Raw genomic sequence first — 24,424 nt, 5'->3', positions numbered from 1 at the left:
TAGCTTCTCTCTCGCACTCAGCATTTACAGCCCCGCACACGTGCATGGCGCTTATTATGATTACTAAAAAATAACAGCTTAGTAATAAAATAATGACAAAAATTTCTTCAGGATCTTGTAGGGGGGGCTTCAAACTTTGATTTAGTCATATATTGACTTTCATAATAATAACTTTCAACCGAGTTATTAAGCCTTGAAAATCGCTATTTTTCGTTTTTTTCAATTTTAAATTTCTTATAAGTCGAAAACGATCAACTTTAGAGAAAAATTATAAGAGACCTTTTTTATCCAGAATGGTCCAAAAACTTAAAGAAAAAATTGTTGGGGCCAAAAATATTGATTCTTGCAATTTGATTAAAAAAAATTGTTAAAAAAAATTGGCCCACTTTTCACTTGGGCGACTTCTTGAACCTTATTCTGGGATATCTCACGAATGTGATTATGCAAAAAAATCTCATGGGAATATTTTTCCCTTCGAACCCGCTGTTTTCGCCTTGTCTAATGGTACGACACAAAATTCTAAATACTAAATATATTTACATTCACCAAGTCGAAAAAAAAAACAAAACTAAAAACAGGTACAGAAAGACATCGAAAACTGTTAAATGTGACAGTTAAAAAATAAACTAAAGTCAAACAAAATATGTTTATGTAAACATTTACATTGTTCTGAGGTATTTCACTCTAAGTACTCCAGGGTAATAAGCTAGAAATATACCATGTTCGGGACACTCAAAGATCCAGGTAGCTGACTACTTTTTTAGTTATTGTAGACCAGAGCCGGCCCGTGGGTAATATTTCACCCGTGCGAATTACTATTTTGGGGCCCCCCCCTCCCGAGGGGGCAATTCAAAAGTTCAACTTTATAGTAAAATCATGGTTGTAAAAGTAAGGTTGTAAGTATCATGTTTTATTTGAACTTAAGTTGACAAGTTATACAATTAGATTTTATTTACAAGTCCTGAATACAGTTTCAAAAATGGTTATACAAATTTAATGACTATGGTTATTTATCAATGAAAAAATAGTTTTAAATTAATAAGAATTAAGCTTTAAAATGAATTAAACTTGAAAATAACAATGTTGAGCTTTGGACATAAAGTGGTAGGCTTGTAAGGCAATGAGACATGACATTGTGTTTTTATGTTATAGGCTAAGTTGAACAAAGTTAACTTTTCTAGATTTTCTCTGGGAAAACTCATTTACACTTGCATTAACATCAATATTGCATCGAGCACTGCAAACTCAATTGAAATCAAAGCTAGTCACACCAATCTGTCTTGTGACATGGAAGACCTCAGATAATTTTCTACTATTTTCAACTTGGAGAAACTCCTTTCTCCACTCGCGACAAACACTGGAAAAGTGAGAAGGATTCCCAGTGCTACACACAGGTTAGGAAAGTTCTCCACAAATCCGTTGTCTGCTAAGTAGCTCAACATGTCAACTGGGCCTTTGATTTTGCCTTTGTCTTCTTTTTCGACATTCTGAATCATGTTTTTGACAAGTTTAAATTCAGAATATAGTTGAAGACTATCAATGTCACTGTGCTGGCCATTAGTGAGAGCAATGTGTAGGTCCTTGCAGCATGTTAATAAGGTTTTGTCATCACTTGTGGTCTTTGAATGTAGAAACCCAAACAGTTGGTGATAGTTTTGAAGCTACTCAATTCTGTCTCCTAGAGAAGAAATACACTGATCCCAGACCGCGTAGAAGAATTTAGTTTTGAACACGATCTCAGGATCAAGAACTGTTTCATCACTTGATTCATAAGAAATCATTTTCTTCTTTTTTCTCGGCCGCAGTTCACTTTCTTTAGGGAATGCTGGGTCAACTTCAATCATTTCGGCTACTTCCCTGCAATCGACTAATATTCTGTTGAATCTTGCACAACTCCTTGTTTCTTGAAAAAATTGCTTCGTTGAAGAAATCAAAGCAAGAGAGTTTGCTATGTCCATGTTAACCTTTTGAAGTTTCTTGCGTATGAGGTTTATCTTAAACAAAATCATATGCCACGTTACTAAGCAGCAGATGAATCGGAAATCTTTCAACTTTTTGGCCAAACTTGTAGCTGTATTTCTTGCATATCCGTCTAGCCTTTCTTGGTCTTGACTACATTCAAAAAGCGCGTCATAGACTTCCCCAAGCTGATATATCAGTGGCACAACCGCATTAATTCGACTCTCCCACCTAGTCTCACTCAAAGGTTTCAGGGTCAAGTTTGTTACGTGTTGTTTCAGAACATCCCAACGATGTGGTAATCCTGCGAAGAAATTGTAGACCTCCTGGATGATTCTGAACATAGAAATTATTTGTCTATAAAAAATTAAAACTTACTAAGGCATTCTGAAATATTACTAATTCATTATAAATGAATGAATAATTGGCTTAAAAAAATGACATAATTTAATAATTTATCGCATTTTAATTTTTTTTTTTGGGGTGGAAGGAAATTCGCCCCAAACCCTTGGCGCCCTGTGCGGGCGCACGGCTCGCACGGCCCTCGGGCCGGCTCTGTTGTAGACCTATAGCAAGAAAACCTATCTGTTTCCTGCCTAGAGTTCGCGTCCGTTTTTTAACTATTAACAATTTAGTGCAAAAATCAGGACTCAGCTGACTATATTTTATATGAAAATTGATTTGCAATAGGTACTAATTTACGTTAATATGGTAGCTAGAATAAATGATATAAATTAATGTGCAAAGGTTCAGAATGCTTAACCAATGAATTTTTTGGTAGACTGTAATTAAAACCTCTCTGATTTATAAAGCCATAACTGGTAACCGGTGGGTAGGTTGTGTAGCTATGCGCATTTATTTTCACAAGTACCTCCCATAAAACCATTAAAAACTAAAACAGCCCTCCTCCTCGTAATAGTTAATTAAGTAATTACCTATTACTCATTCTTTATCTAACAACACATCTTTCATACTTTTTTTTTTTCTAAATGTGAGATTTGTTATCTTTTTATGGAGTTGGTGTATACATCATAATAGCATTGTTGAAGTGCTTTATTTTCTACGCAATTATGAGTGTTTTGTTCGGGCAACTGCCTTGAAATTATTACCCGGAAAATTTATTGTTGATGAAAAATATACAACTTGATTAATGTTTGTATAATTTCCGTTATGTCTTATTTTAAACGTATTTTCATAAGTATTAAGAAATTCTGATTAAACTAAACAAGGACAAAGAACAACAACCAAATCAATAAAATAGCTCGTCATATTTGTTTGCATCTATTCTTCTCTCATGACTCTGCTTGTACCTATTAGATACGGTTTTTTAATAACCCGCTAATAGCATTGTTACATCAAAAATTTAAACAGCAGACGTATATATCTCCGCATACCTCCACTACCACTAGAGGCCCACCAATACCTTCGATGCGTGCTGGAGATAGAACACCATTAAAAATATAAACCAAGACATAGAATCGAGTTCGATACAGAGTATTGATCTGGTAAAAGTCTCTCTTTGTGTATTAATCAGACCCATTGTCCTTTAGGTTTCCTATCTGTGATCGAGTATTGATCGATCGCTTCAGTTCCTTGCCCGTATCGATTAATAATAGACAGGCCACCTCTAATATAAAGCAGGTAGATATTAATTAGTTATCCTCGATCTTTGAGAATTGACCAAATTTCGTCTTTTGCCTCAACCGTCCATGTATGTACCTACTGCTAGTATTTACTTTACGGAAAATACCGTTGTGTTGAAAATACCGGTTCTATAATGTCGACAAACGGAACAACAGACGAAGAGATAAAAACAGATTGGGAAAAACAAGATCTTGCATCAGACAACTCCATAGTGTAATCTGGAACAAAAACATCAAGAAGAAAACAAACAAAAAATAAAAAAACCGAATACTGGAGGAAATGCTGTGATCTGACCGAAGAGACAGGAAAAAACTGCTCTGCAATATATAGGCGACAGAAGACTAAAATGGTACGGCCACGTACGAAGAGCAGAAAACACTTGGTCAAATAAGTTTGTAGAATGGAGCCCAAGAGGAACAAGAACAAGAGGACCATCGAAAAGATCTTGGAAAAATGAAGTCGACGAAGCCATGTCAAGGAAAGGATTGGAAGACGGAGATTGGGAAAATCGAAAAAAATGAAAGTCCTTGCTGACGGTAGGGAAACGGTAGGGAAAGTCCGTTCTGTAAACCAGACGAGTCCATTTCGTTTAAATCACGACGCTGATTCTTTTTTGCTCATCCCTCCTCTGGATCAAGGGTAGAGACTGTATATGCAGTGTTGTCATATCACTAGTTGAAAACAAAGCGCTGTATGACAAGCGACAATTTCCACAAAACTGATCATATCGTGACCAAAATGACTTATTAACGTTTTGTTAATTCGTAATCTAACTATTAAACCACTTTTCGTATACACCAGACATCGTAAAATTATATTAAAGTAAGTTATATTTAGATTAGCGAAGAAGAAAAAAATATAATTTTTGATAACCTGTAGGGAAATCTGATATCAAAACGGGTATTAAAACGATTTTATTGTCGAATGCGGTCTATTGCGGACCTATTATATAACTAGTAGCATGTAGAAATTTTTTTGCAGGCTTTTTGTGCTTTGGTTGCATGTTTTGAGTGAATAACATCGTCTTTAATGAGCACTTAAGGAATATGAATTCCGTAGAGGAAGTTCGATATCAAGAAGTTCCGTTGCGTTTAACGAATATAAACCTCATGCGAAATCACCATTCGATATGGTCAATAATTTCATGCAAAAATTCGACAGATCTGAGACACGACTTGTAATAACTGTTTTATAACAATAAATATTATACACGGCCCTGTTGCTGACGGTGATAATCCTCTATTTATTTTCTTCTTCTTCTGCATTTATATATTTGTTCTCATCTATGTTCTCATGTATTTGTATCATCTTATATCCTTATGTCCTATAAGAATATGATCTCTATGGTGATACGAGTATATTTAATCTTTATCTTAAGATACAGAATCAGATAAAAGAAATATAGTTTTAAATTGTGAGAAGAAAAGACAGTATCACCAATAAACCGCAAAGCGGTTGAATCGAAGAGGGTGAGCACCGAGCGGCGAGCACCAACGTATCCACTATGTGGAGCTGCTACACGGAGCACGGGGCACCAACGTATGGCTACGTACCTTTAGGTGGTCCTGGATGATCTAGGTGATTCTGGGTGATCTAGGTGATTCTAGAGGAACACTTCGGGTGATTCGACGCTGACGTTTCTCATAAACCTTTTCCTTGATTTAGGTCGGCTGGTTCCGGACGTTTCGTCAAACCCGTATAATTGGTTTCTTTCATCTAAAGGTTGCCTGAACTTCTCCACATATTACGAGGCGCATCTACAGTCTTTAGGTGATGCAAATGCACATTCCCGGTACAGTAGAGACAGAGGGGCAGATTTCATACAGCCGGTAATTATTATTATAAATAATTATTTATTTAATGCAGTTGTGATTTGTAGAAGAGATTTGGGCAGAAAGAAGAAATCCTGGCTGAGAGAATGGTTTCAAATACCAGAAGCTGCGAACATAATACATGCGGCACAAAACAGAGAAACCTATCGTTTGATGGTCGCCAACCTTCGGTAGAAGACGGCACATAAAGAAGAAGAAGTTGTGATTTGTTACGTGTTAGTTGTATCTACATCTACTCCAAATGGGACAAGCACATTCCCCTGCTGAGAAACATAACGCTTCAGCTGTTGACTTTAAGATCTGTGGGTTTGCACCTCGTTTGCACCCTACAAACTTCCGGAGAAGGATGTTTCTGATAGTAACCTTCTGTTTTGTACTCTAACAGTAAAATTTACATAATAGGGACCGGTCTGGTATGACTCAGATATTTGGGCCAATTAGTATGTTCCAAGTGTAGTTCCTCCCAAGATATATACAAGTATACAAGTTTACAAGTTTTACACGCGTTAAATGGTTGTTAAGATGAAATGCACATGCACATGCACTTGGATTTTAGTACGGTTTGGTTTTAACGAGTATTGTTTGTAGTAAATTGACATCATGTTTAAAGGCTCTTCCATTGTCGACTCTACTTGTGTGTACTTGTACGGCGTAATAGTCTAAGAGCTAGTGAACCTTCCGACTAACGGTCTTCCTGTTAGGCTAGAAATTTGTATAGTGATAATTCATAGCACACCAAGGCTAAAAACCATGACCCGGCAGGCATCAGCCCTGCACGTGTATCTACCAGGTGAATCGAAAAATACATACTTTAGGGGTAAAATAAACTTTCTCCTGTAAGGTTTAAATGTAAGTATGTGTTTGAGTAAATCATTTAGAAGAAATATGTACAATAACAGGCGATTCTGAACAGCATAAGACCTTGCTAGGCGTGGGGAAAGATTAGGGGTTTTTCCTAAAATTACTTTTTTGCATCGAACAAAGTTTTTTTAGGTTTTTTGAATCATTCCAAAGAGAAAAGTTCTTTAGTGACTTTTCTCTTAGATTAATAGTTTTTGATATATACGCGATTAAGAATTTTAAAAATTGAGAAATCGGCCATTTTTAACCCTGAATCGGACATTTAACTGAAACTTTCAATATTGCCCAGGTAAGTAGATATTCTTTAAACATCGATTGATGAAATCCGAAGATTTTTTTGCAATACAATATCGAAAACCCCTTTGTTTTTAATTGCTATTTAAGCGGGCGCGACACTGTAGTATAAGTGAGGACGTTTGAGTTTGCATAAATTCATTATCTCGAGAATGGGCAAATTTTAAGGGAAATCCTCAGACAGGTCGAATTTTATTTTTAAATTAGGACTTTTTGGCATATATATAATACTAGTGACGTCATCCATCTGGGCGTGATGACGTAATCGATGATGTTTTTAAATGAGAGTAGGGGTTGTGTGATAGCTCATTTGAAAGGTTATTTAATTCTCTATTCAGTAATATAAACATTAACATAATTATTTATACAGACTGTACAAAAACAAATTTTTTTATTAAATAAATTTACACAAAAAGAAGAAATTTTTTTTGCACACCCTGTATAAATAATTATGTTAACGTTTATATTACTGAATAGAGAATTAAATAACCTTTCAAATGAGCTATCAAACGACCTGTACTCTTATTTTAAAAAATCATCGATTACGTCATCACGCCCAGATGGATGACGTCACTAGTATTATATATATGCCAAAAAGTCCTAACTTAAAAATAAAATTCGACCTGTCTGAGGATTTCTTTTCAAATTTGCCCATTCTCGAGATAATGAATTTATGCAAACTCAAACGTCCTCACTTATACTACAGTGTCGCGCTCGCTTAATTAGCAATTAAAAAACAAAGGGGTTTTCGATACCGTATTGCAAAAAAATCTTCGGGATTTCATCAATCGATGTTTAAAGAATATCTACCTACCTTGGCAATATTGAAAGTTTAAGTTAAATGTCCGATTCAGGGTTAAAAATGGCCGATTTCGCAATTTTTAAAATTTATAATCCCGTATATGTCAAAAACTATTAATCTAAGAGAAAAGTCACTAAAGACCTTTTCTGTTTGGAATGATTTAAGAAACCTAAAAAAACTTTGTTCGATGCAAAAAAGTAATTTTAGGAAAAACCCCTAATCTTTCCCCACGCCTGGCAAGGTCTTATATGCTGTTCAGAATCGCCTGTCATTGTACACATTTCTTCTAAATGATTTACTCAAACACATGCTTAAATTTAAACCTTATAGGATAAAGTTTATTTTACCCCTAAACTATGCACTTTTCGATTCACCTGGTAGATACACGTGCAGGGCTGATGCCTGCCAGGTCATGGTTTTTAGCCTTGGTGTGCTATGAATTATCACTATACAAATTTCTAGCCTTACAGGAAGACCGTTAGTCGGAGGGTTCACTAGCTCTTATAGGTACTATAAGTTATGGTCTGTGACATTTCTCAAGCTGGCGAATATCGGGTTTTCAACTATTTCTGTCAGATAATTCTATAACCAAAGTATAGAGTACAGAGACGTTTATCATGAATGTGTATTTTACGTCTCAAGGGTCATCAAATTCCCACCATCTCCTACAATTTTAGAATACATCCCGACCCATTATATGCATTATTCGATAAAGTTCTATGAAACACGACCATCATTGACTTTCTTAAATATAAAATACGAGCAGAACTTACTGATTAACCCTCGTACTAATAGGAATGTTTTCAGCCATTTTTTTAGTGACTTTCTTCTACCATTGAGTGTTTAGCTCATTTTTAATGGGCGGAAATTCTCATCAATAAAATAGTTACTGTACTTTTTTATTGTCGGATAAGCCCGCCAACACGGCAACGCAAGTTATTCCATGCCATGTTGTAACAAATCGAATATGCAAAAAATGTTAATTAATCGACATTCTAAGTCAACAGAAATTCTAGAAAATTTACAAATCGCCTCTAAGATCTGCGGTAGCGATGTATAAAAGTGCCGTGTCATTTTGTGAATTTTTCAGTGGTATAATATTACCTAAGACAAAAACTTATGGCCAATGGAACTTTAATTAGAGAGGCCTATATCTTACTGTAAGTTATGACACTTCACACTGAGCAAACGAAAGTGATTAGAATCTCTTGGAAAAAATTCTGGTTTTGTGGATGTTCCTGCAGTGACACAATAGAATGGAGATGTCACTGACGTATTTAATTAACTTAAATAATTCAAAGCCTGCAGGAGAGTGGTCTCTATGATATTTCCATCCATTATATTTAGAGTGTAAAAATCGATCTAGATCGTTTTTCGTAGTCTTCTACTAGAGCTGCATCGTCTGCTTGTCGTTAGTGACGTATAGGACTGGATCCCGCGTACCACAAAAAAGTTGATTAGTAGAAAGCTAAAAATTTGTTAATAGCTTAACGGTGTCTAGTCGGACAAACTTTGATATATGGGAACACTGGAACAGGGGAAGTTTTAATTGTCTTCTTCTCTTCTTCTTGCAGTACCGTCTCCTATCGGAGCTTGGCTACCATCACAGCAACCTTAACTTTGTTGTCTGCAGCTCTGAACAACTGTATTGAACTGCACCCATACCACTTCCTTAAATTTCGCAACCAGTAAATCCCCCTACGTCCCACATTTCTCTTCCACCAGATTTTTCCTTGGATTATGAGTCTTAGCAGAGAGTACTTTTCTCCTCTCATTATGTGGCCTAGGTATTCCAGCTTTTTCGTTTGTATGGTTTTTATGACTTCGCATTCCTTCCCCATCTTCAGCAAAACATCTTGATTTGTTACTCTTTCTGTCCATGGTATTTTCCACATTCTCCTGTAGCACCACATCTCGAATGCCTCAATGTTTTTGATGTTTATCTTTTTCAGTGTCCAAGCTTCCATGCCGTACAGCAGAACGGAGAAAACATAGCACCTTAACATTCTCGTTCTTAAGTTTATATTTTTATGTCCCGGTTGCATAGGAACTTTTTCATTTTGACAAACGATTGTCTCGCTATCTCTATTCGCCTCTTGATTTCTCTTGTCTGGTCATTAGTATCAGTGAACGAAACCCCTAAATATTTGTAGGACGTAACTCTTTCAACTGGCTGATTATTTATGGTTAAATTCACATTGGTATATAGCTTCTTTGTTACAATCATGAACTTAGTCTTTTTGATGTTCAGTTTTAGACCGTACTTATTGGTATGAGTATGGTCTAAGTGTTTATGTTTTCCATCAAATACTGTAAATTTGCTAGGTTATATGTTACTATTAGCGTGTTATCAGCGTATCGTATATTGTTAATTAACTCTCCGTTAATGTCCATACCAATGTTTTACTCTAAGAGCGCTTCCTGACATATTGTTTTGCTATATATATATATATATATATATATATATATATATATATATATATATATATATATATATATATATATATATATATATATATATATATATATATATATATATATATATATTGAATAGTAGTGGAGAAAGCAGACAACCCTGACGCACACCTGAAGTTTTAATTGTGGAACAGTTTAAAAATTTGGAACGTCAGATTACGAAAACGTCCCATGTATTTTGTCGGACAGAACATCCAATTAATTTGTTAGCCTTTCATTAAACTCTCATACAAACATCAAACTGCTATTATTACTAACTAACATGATTCCTGCCATTTGACATGTTCTTCGTGTTCCACTCATTAAAATGCCCAGTTGGTTATAAACACCAGTTTGATTTTTGAATGGGAGTTTAATAAATGAAATGGTAACAAATCCATTGGAAGTTCTGTCCGACAAAATACATGGAACGTTTTCGTAGTCTGGCGTTCCAAATTTTTAACCAGTTCCACAATTAAAATTTCCCCGTTCCAGTGTTCCCATACATCATAGTTTGTCCGACTAGACACCGTTAAGCTATTAACAAATTTTCAGCTTGCTATTAATCAACTTTTTTTTGGTACGCGGGATCAGGTCTAGTATTCTTTCATTTTATATATGTTACAGTTCAAGTTGATTCTCAGTTAGAGTTGACTCCAACTAGTTGGAGTCAACTCCAACTGAAACGAGCAGTAAAAGTTGATTTTAAAAATTTAAATATACTTTTACTAGTTGGAGTTGACTCTTCCTGGATCGATTCAGTAAATGTTGATTATACGAGAATCTCAAGTGCATTTTTGATGAGTGTGCGTTTCTTTGTTTTGACCGTTTCAACTACTTATTAGTATAGTCTGTAACGTCGCCCCCGTTAGGTAAATTATTCTGATTCGATTTTTTGCACAAACTTACTCAAAGAATTACATCCGTATAACAATCCTTATAACAAATACACAGGGTGTCACGCGGTACCGCGGTCGAAAAATTGTTTAACCAATTTCAGTAAAGTCAGTCAGTAAAGTGACTCTTTATCGAAAGAGTCTGATATTACGAGCAGAGAAACAGACGCGTTCGATAAAGAGTATTGAGATGGTGCGTACAAAATTGTATCGTCAATCATAAAAAACATTAACACTTACTTACAACTTTGAGGAATTTTTTTTAATTTTAGACGAAATAAAAATATCGTATGACAGTAATGACAGTAATGACAGTAATGACAGATGACTTTTGCATGATGGCCGTTTTGATGTTTAATCGATAGTTATATCAATATTGTATACCTACCTAATTACTAAATATGTAAAGTTTTGATTTATTCTGTATGAATATAATTGCGAAACACTACAGAATTTTACTTTTTGACATAAATTTTATTAATAATAAGATAAATTTTGTACAATATTTTTAATAATTAAAGTAAATAAATTTTAATTTCACTCAAATAAATAATCGATTGCTGCCATTGACCACTTACATTCAATCTCGGTTAATTTGATTAATTATCGCGGCAGGTAAAGTAACATTCTTCTTTCAATACAACAAAGTGTTACTTTACTGCCGAAAATGAGGGCAAATGAGTACAATAATGAATGATTTTAGTGAAGTTTGGCGAAAAACAATGATTTTAAACAAATTCGCAAAAATACATAATTTTTTCACTTCGTACAATTTTTTTTTTGATCCGTTGGGCCTTTTTTTCTCTAAAATTGACTGTTATCGAGTTATTAGTGACTTAAAATTTGAAAAACGCCAAAATAACCATTTTCAAGGTTTAATAACTCGGTTAAAGATAATTATTGTGAAAGTCGAGCGAGCGGCCGTGGAGTAACGGCATAATCGCTGGCCTCATACGCCAGTGCACGTGGGTTCGAGCCCTGCTAAAGACAAACCATTTTCATTTTCAATAATGACACGAGCTGTCTCACCGTGCCTCGGAGAGCACGTTAAGCAGTCGGTCCCCCTAGGCTAGTGTACATCGACACTAGTTACTTGAAACAGGGTTAAAGATGTAATTGGCGCCGGAACTGTCCGAAAGGCAAAAATGCCATACGATATTATATATTATGAAAGTCAGAAACTAAAAAAAATCAAAGATTAAAACTACCTCTAAGATCCTGAAGAAATTTTTGTCATTATTTCATTAATAAGATATTATTTTTAATTATCAACAATGAGCGCTAACCGTGTATTGAGGCGGCCGTCAATGTAAGCGCGAGTGAGATTCACCATTGGACGGCTGGAATGGTGCATCTCTTTAGCACTCACCATTGACGGCCGCCTAATACGCACTTAGCGCTCATTGTTAATAATTAAAGATAAAGCTTAGTAATAAAATAGTGACAAAAATTTCTGCTGGATCTTGTAGAGGGGGCTATAAACTTTGATTTGGTCACTTTCTGATTTTCATAATAATGGATTTTAACCGAGTTATTAAGCCTTGAAAATGGCTATTTTCGCATTTTTCAAATTTTAAATCGCGTATAACTCGACAACAATCAATTTTAGAGAAAAATCACAAAATACCTTTTTTGCTCAGAATAACCCAAATGATCTAAAAAAAATTGTTCATCATCATCATTTGGCTCTACAACTCTATGTGAGTCTTGGCCGCGTTTACTATTTCCCTCCATTGTTGTCGGTCCTGAGCAGCTATTTCCCATTGCTGTACTCCCATTTTGCGTAGATCGCTGGCTACTGCGTCCTTCCATCTCTTTCTTGGGCGACCAACTGACCTTTTTCCATCGGGCCTTTCCCAGAATGTGGCGTTTAGAAGTCTTTCGTCACTTGATCTTAGTACGTGACCCGCCCATCGTATTCTGTTTGATTTAATGTAGCGTACTATGTTTTCATCTCCGTATACTGTCTGGAGTTCATCATTGTGTCTTCTTCTCCATTCTCCTGTTGTCTCTTCTCTGCAAGGCCCATAGATAGTCCGCAGTATCTTTCTTTCAAGTACCAGTAATTTTGTTGTTTCCCGCTGATTCAGAGTCCAGGTTTCGCTTCCATACGTTATTGTGGGACGAATTATTGTCTTATATACTCTTATTTTTGCTGGTCTTGAGAGTATTTTTGATTTAAGTAGGGTCCTTAACGAGTAATATGCCCTGTTTCCTGCAATAATCCTGGCTGCCACGTCCTTTTCATAGTTATTTTCAGATGTTATGATCGCTCCCAAGTACTTAAATTCTTTGACGACTTCAAAATTGTATTCATTAATTGTTACGTTTTGTCTAACCCTTGGTCTTGGGTTCTTCGTAACCACCATGTACTTGGTATTGTCCTCGTTGACCTTAAGACCAACTTCCTTGGCTCCGTTCTCGAATAGGGTGAAAACTTCTTTTGCATCTCTGGTGGATTGTGCAATTGTGTCCACGTCATCTGCAAAGGCTAATAGTATTTTTGATCCTTGGGCGGCAAATCCGTTTGTCAGTTGTGGCTGAGCTTTCCTTACTGCATGTTCCAGTGCGAAGTTAAACAGCAGGGGGGCGAGAGGATCTCCTTGTCTAAGTCCGGTGTCAATGAGGAATTCCTCCGACGTGTTGCTGCCAACTCTGATTCGTGCGGAAGCGTTCTCCGTGCTCACCTTTGCTAATCGTACCAGTTTTCCAGGTACTCCAATTTCTACCATAGTCTCCCACAATGCTTCTCTGCTAACAGAATCGTAAGCTTGTTTGAAGTCCACGAAGATTTGGTGTACATCGCGGTTGAATTCCCAGTTTTTTTCCAACACCTGGCGTAGGACGAAGATCTGGTCTATAGTCGACCTTCCCGGTCTGAATCCGCTTTGGTAGTCGCCTATTATTTCCTCTGCGTATGGAGTTAATCTTCTAAACAGTATTATGGATATAATCTTGTATGTTGTATTAATTAACGATATTCCTCTACAGTTCCGACATATTTGTTTGTCTCCCTTCTTGTGAATAGGTATTATATGGCTTTCATGCCAGTGTTTCGGTATTTCTTCTCTTTCCCAGACTTCTCTTATAAGATGATATATCTCAAGATGTAGTTTGTCTCCCCCTTTTTTTAGTAGTTCCGCCTGTATGCCGTCTGGGCCTGGGGCTTTATGGTTTTTTAGGGACGAAATTGCGGACTTTACTTCAGCTAGTGTGGGCCCTTGTATTTCAGGTTCGGCTAACTGGTACTGTTCGGTACTGGTACAAAAAAAATTGTTCGAAGTGAAAAAAACATTTTTGTGAATTTGTCTAAAAAAAATTGTTTAAACAATTTATTGATCAAGGTACTGCCTGACACCCAGTAGATTTGTTATAAGGACCTCTTTTTGAGTAAGTTTGTGCAAAAAATTGGAATCGGTGTAATTTACCTAACGGGGGCGACGATACAGGCTAGACTAATTTGAACATATTCAGTAACATTTAATTGCTAGAATCAGCTGTTTGTGTGAATCAGAATCAACTTTTACTAAATGGCATTAGGAAGAGTATACTTTTCCTAGTTGGAGTCTACTTTTACTAGTACATGTTGAATCTAAATCTTCATTTTATATTTATAATCAACTTTTACTGAAACCAGCCGTTAGAGTTGACTCCAACTAGTTGGAGTCAACTCCAACTGGATAATCAACTTAAACTGTAACATATACATTTAGTTTACGTTACTGTCTTATTATTTATATGTACATATTAGAGAATGTACATGACCATATGACATGGTCAAATGTTTTGGGTAGGCTATTAAAACATATGTATTTGTTTAAGGAAAAATATTATATTCTTTGTTGTAAGTTTGATTGTTTAATGCAATATTCATTATCATCATCATCATCATTCAGCCAATCGCGTCCAGTGCTGGACAAAGACCACCCTCAGTCTCTTCCAATATTCTCTTCAGAAAGTTGTAATTCTGATGCTAATTCTACAATTGGAGGGTATCTTTATATTCCTTCTTAAAGACAAACATATTAGAGCTCGCCTGCCATTTGTTTGATATTTTATGATGATGGAATATTTTCTGGAGTATTATTGTCAACTGTTGCACCAAACTGTAGTAAAATTTAATCGAGCACGTTTTAAAAGGGACCAATTTAGCAGTATTGCTAAAAGAATCGTAAGTACAAAAAGAAAATCTTAATACACCATTACTTTTTATATGCTATTTGACTGTGCCAACTTTAGCTCTCTGTACCAAAACAAGTAATAATAAAATTCACTGTGTTATTGTGTATATATGTTACTGTTGTTAATATATTATATGTAAATAAAGTTACAAAATACTTTAATTAGAGGTTTAGTTGAACACAGTGCTTCCGATTAATAATTGATTTATAACAAAGTTGGTTTGCATCACGTATTAATGTGAAAACTAACGACGAGTAAATTGCGTAATAAAATCTAGTTAAACAATACAGTATTGATAAAAAATATTATATGTAACAAAATATGTGCTCTAAAATAAATTATAAAATTACTTTAATTTCAAAATCATACTCACAATATAAAGTACTTCGATTTTCACTGTATGCGAATAATGTTTAAATTAAAATATATTCAAATTTAAATTATGAAATGTTATAGCGCACTTATGCAGTTTTCAGTAAAATGGAAGCGAAATCAGTAATAAATTAGTAGGCTTGTTGGCAAAATTGAAAAGGATTTCCTGCCAACAAGTACAACATCACAACAAAACAACCAACATTCTGAGATCTTTCCTGTCCAAACCCAACAGCTCACAGGAAAAATCCAAAAAGTTCATCTATAAAATACCCTGTGAATGCAACAGTTTCTACAGCTCTCGGAGCGAACCATGGCCGGTGAGAGAAAACCTGTCTCCGTAAAGATTAGGTGGCTGTATGACCGACTAGAGCGTCTGTCATCGGCCATCGTTCGTTCCGGAAGCTGTACGTGGAAGATACTGCAACAGCACTAAGTGTCAGTGTCAACGGGTATGAAACATACATCATGAATAGGGGCTTCGAGAAATCTCATAAATGCAAACGTACCTCTGACAACGAGCACAGAGTACAATGGAAAAGTGCATCAATAATCATGAAAGAAATAGATATGAAAAAAAAGGAGCGTGGCACTTGAAAGAGTGCCGACAGAAGTGAATACTGCTTATAGCGCCTTATTATTATATATAGGTTAATGAAATATTTTATTCCATTCGATTCGAGTAGATGCGATCCTAATCGTTTTCCAATTCCTTTTTATTTAATTTTAATTTACTCTTATTTAATCAACACCCATGGGGTTGAAACCACCCCGAACCCAGTCAACAATAGAAAATTCCGAATCTATATTTAATTTTACCACAAAAAAGTGTCGCACTATATTTTTCAAAAAAACTGACCAGATCAACCCCTACAGGGTTAAACCACCCCGATGCCAGTGAAGAATTGAAAATTCGGAATCTATTTAGTTTTAGCATAAAAACATGTACCGCACTATATTTTTTGAAAAATAGAACAAATCAACCCCTTTAGGATTGAAACCACCCCGAATTCAGTCAATAATGTTAAATTCGGAATGCGTACTAAGCTTTATCATAAAAACATGTGGCGAAATATTTTTTGTTGAAAAACTGAACAAATCAACTCCAAATGGTTGAAACCATCCCGAATCCAACCAATAATATCAATTTCGGAATATATACTTAGTTTTACCATAACAATATGTGTCGCACCATATTTTTGATTAATTGAACAAATCACCCCTACAGAGTTGAAACCACCCCGAAGCCAACCAATCATACAGAAGTTGGAATATACATTTAGTTTTATTACCATAAAAACATGTGCCGCACTTTGTTTCTTGGAAAAACTGAGTAAATCACCCCTTTTGCTGAAACCACACCAAACTCAGTCAATTATATAAAATTCGTGATCAATGCTTGAAATCACCCTGAAACCAGTCAAACAAAAGGAAATTCAGGATCTGTAATCAGTTTACCAAGAAAATTAAAATGAGTTATAAATAAATAAAATATAATTATCATATATATAAATATTATGGTATACCACAAGGTTACCACTTGCGTCACAATTTTTGAATGCCAAATACGCGTAAGTTGTATTAGTTACTATAGAGATTTTATAATTATACTGTATAATATAAAATCTCTGTAGTAACTAATACAGTTTAAGAAAGCAAAACTCTTGAATGAGTTAAGTTATTTCTGTTATTAGAAGTAATTTCTGTTTTAGGGTCGTTTTCTCATACCTGCGTTAATCTATGGTTCAGTTGACCGAGGTTCACCGGTGAACTTCGGTTTTGGTCGGAATGCATTTCTCATTGCACGTTCATGTCAATGCACGTTCTATAGCTTTCGAGAAATGCCAATAGATGACAAAAGGTAAAAAACTATCGCCATTTTGTATGAGCTTTTTTATGCTGTTTTTGAATAAAGTTAAATTTAAGTATTTATAGTCAAATAGTCATTTTAATAAATATAAATAAATGTTATAAAAACAAAAATATTGTTATCTTTTATCGTTAGGCTTAATATAATAAAATAGGTTATATTTATATTATGACAGCGTTTCGTGTTAATATAACGCATGCGTAATCATCTGAACTGGGTTCTGAAATCTTTGAACTGCCGAATTCCAGCGTTCAAGCATCGTTCAAGTTTAAACTGCCATCGGTTGAACGTGAATTGAGAAAGACGATTTTGACTTTAAGCTGACGTTCACTAAAAGTTCAGGTTAAACTGGAGTTGAACTCGATATGAGAAATTGGCCCTTAATGTAACTATATATTAAATAAAACTAACCTTTATACAGCGTGAAATCTTCAACTAGCTTTTTACTCCTAATAGCGCTTGCCCCGGTGATCATATTGTCAACCGCTAGTCCCCTCCTCCTCTTATACCTGTACGCTATCAGCGCCAGAATAACAGAGAACAAGATCACGGCAGTGCATCCGCCTAACACGACTTCCAAATAATGGTACCTGTTTCTGGTTTTCTCCCCACGTACGGCACTGAACAAAACGGACAACAGAGGCGAATTCAGGTCGTCTTCCTCTGGGATAGTTAGATCGGTTTCCTCGGTGGAGACTTTCTGTGCTCGGCCGGTGTCCAGATCCATCATTTCCGATTTCAGATTCTCTACTCCGGGAATTCGAGAAACTAGTTCCACTTGGATGTGATAAATCGTGTCGGGCCAGAGGGAGAGAGTGACGCAGGTCGAATCGGTGAATAAATTCCCCTTTAGACCGCCACCGTCTACTTCCCAAGTTACCAAGTAAACCCCATGATTTGCTTTTGGCTCCCAAGCGATCTCGCCGATGACGAGGACTTTTTGGTGGATAAGGGATATTTCTCTGAGGATCCAAGCTGTTTCAGGTGTCGTTTTACTCGTAGTAGCTTTTATTTCGGTATTAATCGTTTTCTTTTTCTTTTTATTCTCTTTCATACTGGCCTCGTCGGGACTGTATATCGTAACCAAACCCTGAGGATCCACAACTAAAACTCTAAGCATGGCGTCCCCCTTATCTGAATTTACAGGAACTCTCGTTGTGTGGTCAAGGGTTTGTATTATTTGCCGCCACGGTCCGTTCTGGGCTTTCCTCATAACGACGTAGACTAGAGGGGTTTGGACTTCTACTGAAGATGGCCGGGGCCACTTCGCTAGAGCTCCGTTTACTCGAATTACACCTTCGCCTTTGGTATGGATGACTGGTTCTGTCTGGTGGGTGCGGGCAGCGGCCATCGCGTGAAATCTACATGCTTCCTGACAGCCCGGAAACTGTAACAATAAAGAAAAGAATAATTAGGTAACTGTCTATTTCGGCGGGTGGGTATGGAAGTCATATCTAGAATGATCAAAATATTATTTTTTAAACGGTCTTATATTTAAGGAGCCGATGTCACAATTTCGTTGATTTTGTTAGTGTATTATCATTACAGAAACAATTTAGAACTACATTATCCTTCTCTTTATGGGATTGAGCCACAATTGTTGGTGTAATGAAAATTACATTTATTAAATGAAACTACTGTTTGACATTTAAATTTCCACTCCGGAAATCGTCCTCAGAAATGATCAGGTTGTGAGAATTTTCGAAGAATTTTGCAGACCTATTTTTTTTTAATTTTCTGAGGACGGTTTCCGGAAATCGAAACGTCAAACAATAGTTTCATTTAAGAAATGTAATTTTCGTTACACCAACAATTGTGGCTCCCCAATGATGGCAATTCCATAAACAAAAAACTATATTTTAACATGCCACAAGAAAATAGTTTTATAACTTAGCTACATTGTCCTTTTATCTTGCATATTCACATCGTTTTGAAAATAATGGAAAATTGGTTATTTGCATTATACAGTGATGAGTGCACTAAGAACCGGCAAAATAACGCAAAAGACGGAAAACATAATACGTTGTGGCATAAAAAGGGATGAAACCAGTAGAGGTAGCAAATTATAAGTTTTTTTCTCTTTTCGTTTCCCCATTACTGAGGATCGTGATTTCTTCTAATATTCCTAACAATCTCTTAACAATTTTTTTCCATTGGTCAATTATCAATTATCAATAGAAACCTATAAATTTACATTGTATTGATCGTTTTCCACCTTTAGACGTATCGGAGTAGTTTGTAGTATTCCACCTTTTTATTTTACAACGTATTATGTTTTCCGTTATTTTGCCGACTATTAGCGCACTGCTCCCTGTATAATATCTCCATTATACACTCACCGGCAAAATTAACGGCCCACCTTGTATTTCTTTCAATTTGCAGAAATTATTAATCTTGGGCCACATTTTATGAAATATACGGTGAAAACCACCTTTGAAGAAAAGAAAACAGTCAAATTTTTGAAAAAAAACTCGTTTATCAAGGGATGCTTAGCAAAAATCCAACGTTTAAAACTCTTCGAAGAAATTTCAAACAAACATAATTTTGAAAATCATAGTCTAATTAAAAAAATTCTGAGTAAAGTACATCCACTAATAATTTTCCAACATAAACATGCCTCATTTTGGTATCAAAGAGGTTGTCAGATATATTTCCTAAAATTACTAAGTTTATATTATGAAAATATTCTCTATTCTCTATTAGTTAGTATTCAATTGCTAGTCAACGACACTCTTAAAAAAATAAAATATGAAAATATTCTCAAAAATATAAATCTATAAATTAATTAACTAGGTACTTAATATTTCAATGCACTAATGAATTAAAGCAACTTTGAACGTTGTATATATTACTTTTATACTCTAAGAAATTTTCGAATATCGGCAACATTGTAGTCTGGAGACAATTTAGTCGCTCATTTCAAATCGACGTTGTCATGTTGATGATTTTAGCGATAATAATCTTATAGGTATGATCTACTTTTAAGAAATCAAACATAAACAACTTTTAAGAATCTAATTTCTCAAAAACGGTTTCAAGAATTTTATTATTTTTTTCCAAATTTCACTGATTTTATACCATACCTGGAAACATGAAAAATTGAAGATATATTGATATGGTATTAAAATGGCTACATACTGTAATACATAATAAGGCAGTTCAGATAAGTTAATTTATCGCCAACCGTCACTAAAGTCATTCATTATTGTACTTATTTGCCTCATTTGCGGCAGTAAAGTAACACTTTATTGTACTGAAAGAAGAATTTTACTTTACCTGCCGCGATTAATCAAATTAACCGAGATTTAATATAAGTGGTAGATGGCAGTAATCGAATGGCGAGTATTTGAGTGAACTTAAAATTGACACCATTCAGCAGGCATTTGCATATAATTTTTCAGGTTGCCAAATGCCTAAATTGAAGTTTAAACATTTAGTTTCAAGATTCTGTAGAGTAGTCGGACCTTGTTTCAATGTATACCATTGTTTTTATTTGTTAATTATACGCGACCCTGTGCGGCGCGTCCGTGGCTGTTAAACATTCGAGTAGAAGCGCATAATTTACAATTAAAGAACAGTTTATATTGAAACAAACCCCGATTTCTCACCAAAATTTTAAGACTCAATGTTTAAACTTCAGTTTAGATACTCTTTAATCTCAAAAATAATCATTTACATATTTTTCAAACCTGGAAATGAGTATTAGGTATGGCATTTTTCGGATTTTAAATCGCCTATAACTCGAGAACTATTAACTGCTCAGAAAAATGACAGGATACTTTTTTTGCATAGAATCACCCAAAAAAGCTAAAAAATATTTTCAGGGTTAGGAGATTGTTGAAATAGAGCGCCGCCGCACCGGCGCAAAAACCGGATGGACGCGCATTATTAACAATTAAAAGACAAAGGTCTAAATTGAAGTTAGACCCGACTACTCTTCAGAATCTTGAAAATTAATGTTAAAAGTTCAATTTAAGGACTTGGCAACCTTAAAAATAATAATTTAAATATGAGTTTTTAACCCTTGAGAATAACGATTTTCGCATTTTTCCGATTGTAAATCACCTATATCTCGAAAACTATCAACTTCTGAGAAAAATATCAAAATAACTTTCTTGTTTTGAATGACCCAGAAAACCTAAAAAATATTTTTGATAGCAAAAAGGGTGATCTTTTGAATTTATTTAAAAAAAATTGTTATAAAATATATCTACAGATATGCAGAAACCGTGTGTGTTTCTTTTTAAATTTAAAACAAAAATTAATAAAACCTAACAATAATATGATTTTTAATAAAACCTAACAATAATATGATTTGAAATATACGTTTGTTGAACTGACCCTTTTTCTTCATATCCACGCCAATGGTCGGCATTGTCATCAAAGAAACTAAAAAGCCGACAGTTGGCAAATTCACGTTGTAAAAACTACTAATAATAGGTATTTCCGCCTCTTGCCTTTAAGACTTCTTGGAGCAGGTTCGGCAATCCATTCATGATATCCTGGATATCAGATTAGAGGATATTGTGCCACTCCTCTACCGCCGCAGTCTTGGGCTCTCCGAAGGATGTTGGGGCTGAAATATGGTACGGGATGCTATCATAAGATTTCGGGCGACAGGTTGATACACCTGCAAGCCAAGTTAACGCCAACATCGATGCACTATGATTCGAGATGACCGCTTCATTGTCAGCAACGTGTTGAAGCTCTTACGAGTCTTTTTGGGGTGAGAAATATTAGTGTGAGTGAACGTACTATTAGAGGAAGACTGACAGAAAGAAATTTGAGGGCTTTCCGTACGGCTTGCGCCCCTCAGGTGCTCCCACAACACCGTAGAACTACACTTGGTTTTGCGAGAGAATATGCTAACTGGACTGTGGCAGCTTGGAAGAATATACGGTTCTGAGATCAGAGCAGAATAGACCTAAAATGTCCAGATGGACGTCAGTTTGTCTACAGGTGTAGACACCGAAACAGTGGCTTACCGAGGAGGGTCAATAATGACTTGGAAGGTATCTCTTATAAAGCTCGTACGGACTTTCTTTTGCTCGATAGAGGCAGCGTAAATGCTCACAGATACGTGGAAGAAGTTCTCCAAGACCATGGCATACCTTTCCAAGACTCACACCCGTGAGTAATGAGGTCGGGATTTGTTTTGCCATGCCCAGTACGCAGTCCCGATCTTAGGCTAATTGAACACATTTGGGATAACCTCAAAAAACGGGTAAGAGAAAGAGTACCAGCCCGTATATCTTTCGGAGAACATAAGACGACTGCGATAGAGGAGTGGCACAATATCCCCCAATCGGATATCCAGGATAACATGAAAAGGTTGCCAAACCGTCTTCACGAAGTGTTAAGGGTCAGAGGCGACAACACCCATTATTAACACTCATTTTTTTTTAATTAGGCTACAATGTTCAAAATTATATTTGTTTGAATTTTCTTCGAAGATTTTTAAACATTGGATTTTTGCTAAGCATCCCTTGATCAACGACTTTTTTTTCAAAAATTTCACTGTTTTGTTTTCCTCAAAGGTGGTTTTTACCGTAACTTTCATAGAACGTGGTCCAAAATGGACAATCTCTGCAAACGGACAGAAATACAAGGTGGGCGGTTAATTTTGCCGGTGATGTATATCATCATCATTCTCTTTGCCTTATCCCTATGCGGGGTCGGCTTCCCTAATTGCATTTCTCCACACAATTCTATCTTGGGTCATATCAATGTTAATCCCCTTTACCAACATGTCCTGCCTTATCGTCTCCCCCGGTCTTCTTTGGTCTTCCTCTCCTACTCCTTCCAGGAATCTGCACTTCAGCTATTCTTCGTATTGGGTGATTAACGTCTCGACGTTGAACATGACCAAACCATCTTAAGCTATGCTCTCTCATTTTGGCATCAATTGGTGCCACACCTAGACTTCCCCTAATATACTCATTTCTAATTTTATCCTTCTTTGTCACTCCACTCATCCATCCCATCTAATCATTCTCATTTCCGCCACATGCATTCGTTGTTCCTCTTTCTTTTCACTGTACAACATTCAGTTCCGGACATCATAGCCGGTCTTATGGCTGTTTTATAGAATTTTCCCTTTAGCTTCATTGGAATCTTTCTGTCACACAACACCACTGCCGGTGATGTATATCTGTAAATAATTACTGTAGAATGTTAACTATGCCTAGCAGATCACACAAGATATTTTTTATTTCATTCTAAATAATAAAAAGAGTATTCATATAGAGACAAGTGTTAAATTAACTGTATTTTTAAAATGGTATCATAATACTACACAACCATTTAGATTTTCAGCAAGTGTATTTTCCAATTAAAGAACTGACGACTTTGATTTCTTTTTACGGAGAATAATATCTCTTTTTCATTTATTTTGCAAGATAATTGAAGCACTAAATATACTGCAGGATGTACAAAGGCTAAATTGGAAAAATAATTAGGTCATTTAAATACAACTTCATTTGTACAAATCTCGAATGTAGAGCAAAGATAGCGGAAAATAACGAATATTAGGAAGTCAAGAAAAAACAATATCAAAATATCAAAGTACATTATGAATAACAACGAAGCTTTATCAGAAATCATACTTTAATCAATATTCCGGCAGCACAATATATTTTAAAGTCGATTTTTGTTATTTTGAATTTCATTACATATTTATGTATAGTGTGGCATAGCCAAATGGAATAAATTCATTATTTCGTAAACTGGCGACTTTAGGGAAAATCCCGAAACAGGTCGATTTTTATTTTTTAATTATGATATTTTGGCATATATGTCATACTACTGACATCATCCATCTGCGCGTGATGACGTAATCGATGATTTTTTTTAATGAGAATAGGGTGGTGTGCTAACTCATTTGAAAGGTTATTCAATACTCTATTCAGTAATATAAACATTAACATAATTATTTATACTTACATGGTGTAAAAAAAATTTTTCCATTAAATTAATTTACACAAAAAGAAGAATGTATATAATTTACTTAATTCAACATACATTTTACTGCTGTCAGAAAACAGAAAAAAGGGAAAATTGCGAAACGCAATGGTTATTTGTGAAATAAACATTTTTTTTTTGATTTCTGAGTAATGATTTCTGATTTATGTAAATAAATTACATGAATTCTTCTTTTTGTGTTAATTAATTTAATTGAAAAATAAAATTAAAACAATTCAGTTAGTGTTTATATTACTGAATAGAGAATTAAATAGCCTTTCAAATGAGCTAGCACACG

At 35.3% G+C, this 24,424-nt stretch overlaps 1 protein-coding gene across 2 annotated transcripts in view; it reads right to left on the bottom strand.

The window, feature by feature from the left end:
- Positions 1 to 24,424, bottom strand: part of LOC114326222 (uncharacterized) — a 902,327-nt gene that overhangs the window by 16,771 nt on the left and 861,132 nt on the right. For both annotated transcript variants that reach the window (XM_028274518.2, XM_028274519.2), the window contains one exon: positions 17,578 to 18,553. In XM_028274518.2, coding sequence (XP_028130319.1) covers positions 17,578 to 18,553 — 976 coding nt within the window. The remainder of the gene's footprint in view (positions 1 to 17,577; positions 18,554 to 24,424) is intronic.

Source organism: Diabrotica virgifera, chromosome 1, assembly GCF_917563875.1.
Source record: "Diabrotica virgifera virgifera chromosome 1, PGI_DIABVI_V3a".
Lineage (NCBI taxonomy): Eukaryota > Metazoa > Arthropoda > Insecta > Coleoptera > Chrysomelidae > Diabrotica > Diabrotica virgifera.
The sequence above is the reverse complement of the archived record's forward strand: the minus strand, read 5'-3'. Positions and strand labels throughout refer to the sequence as shown.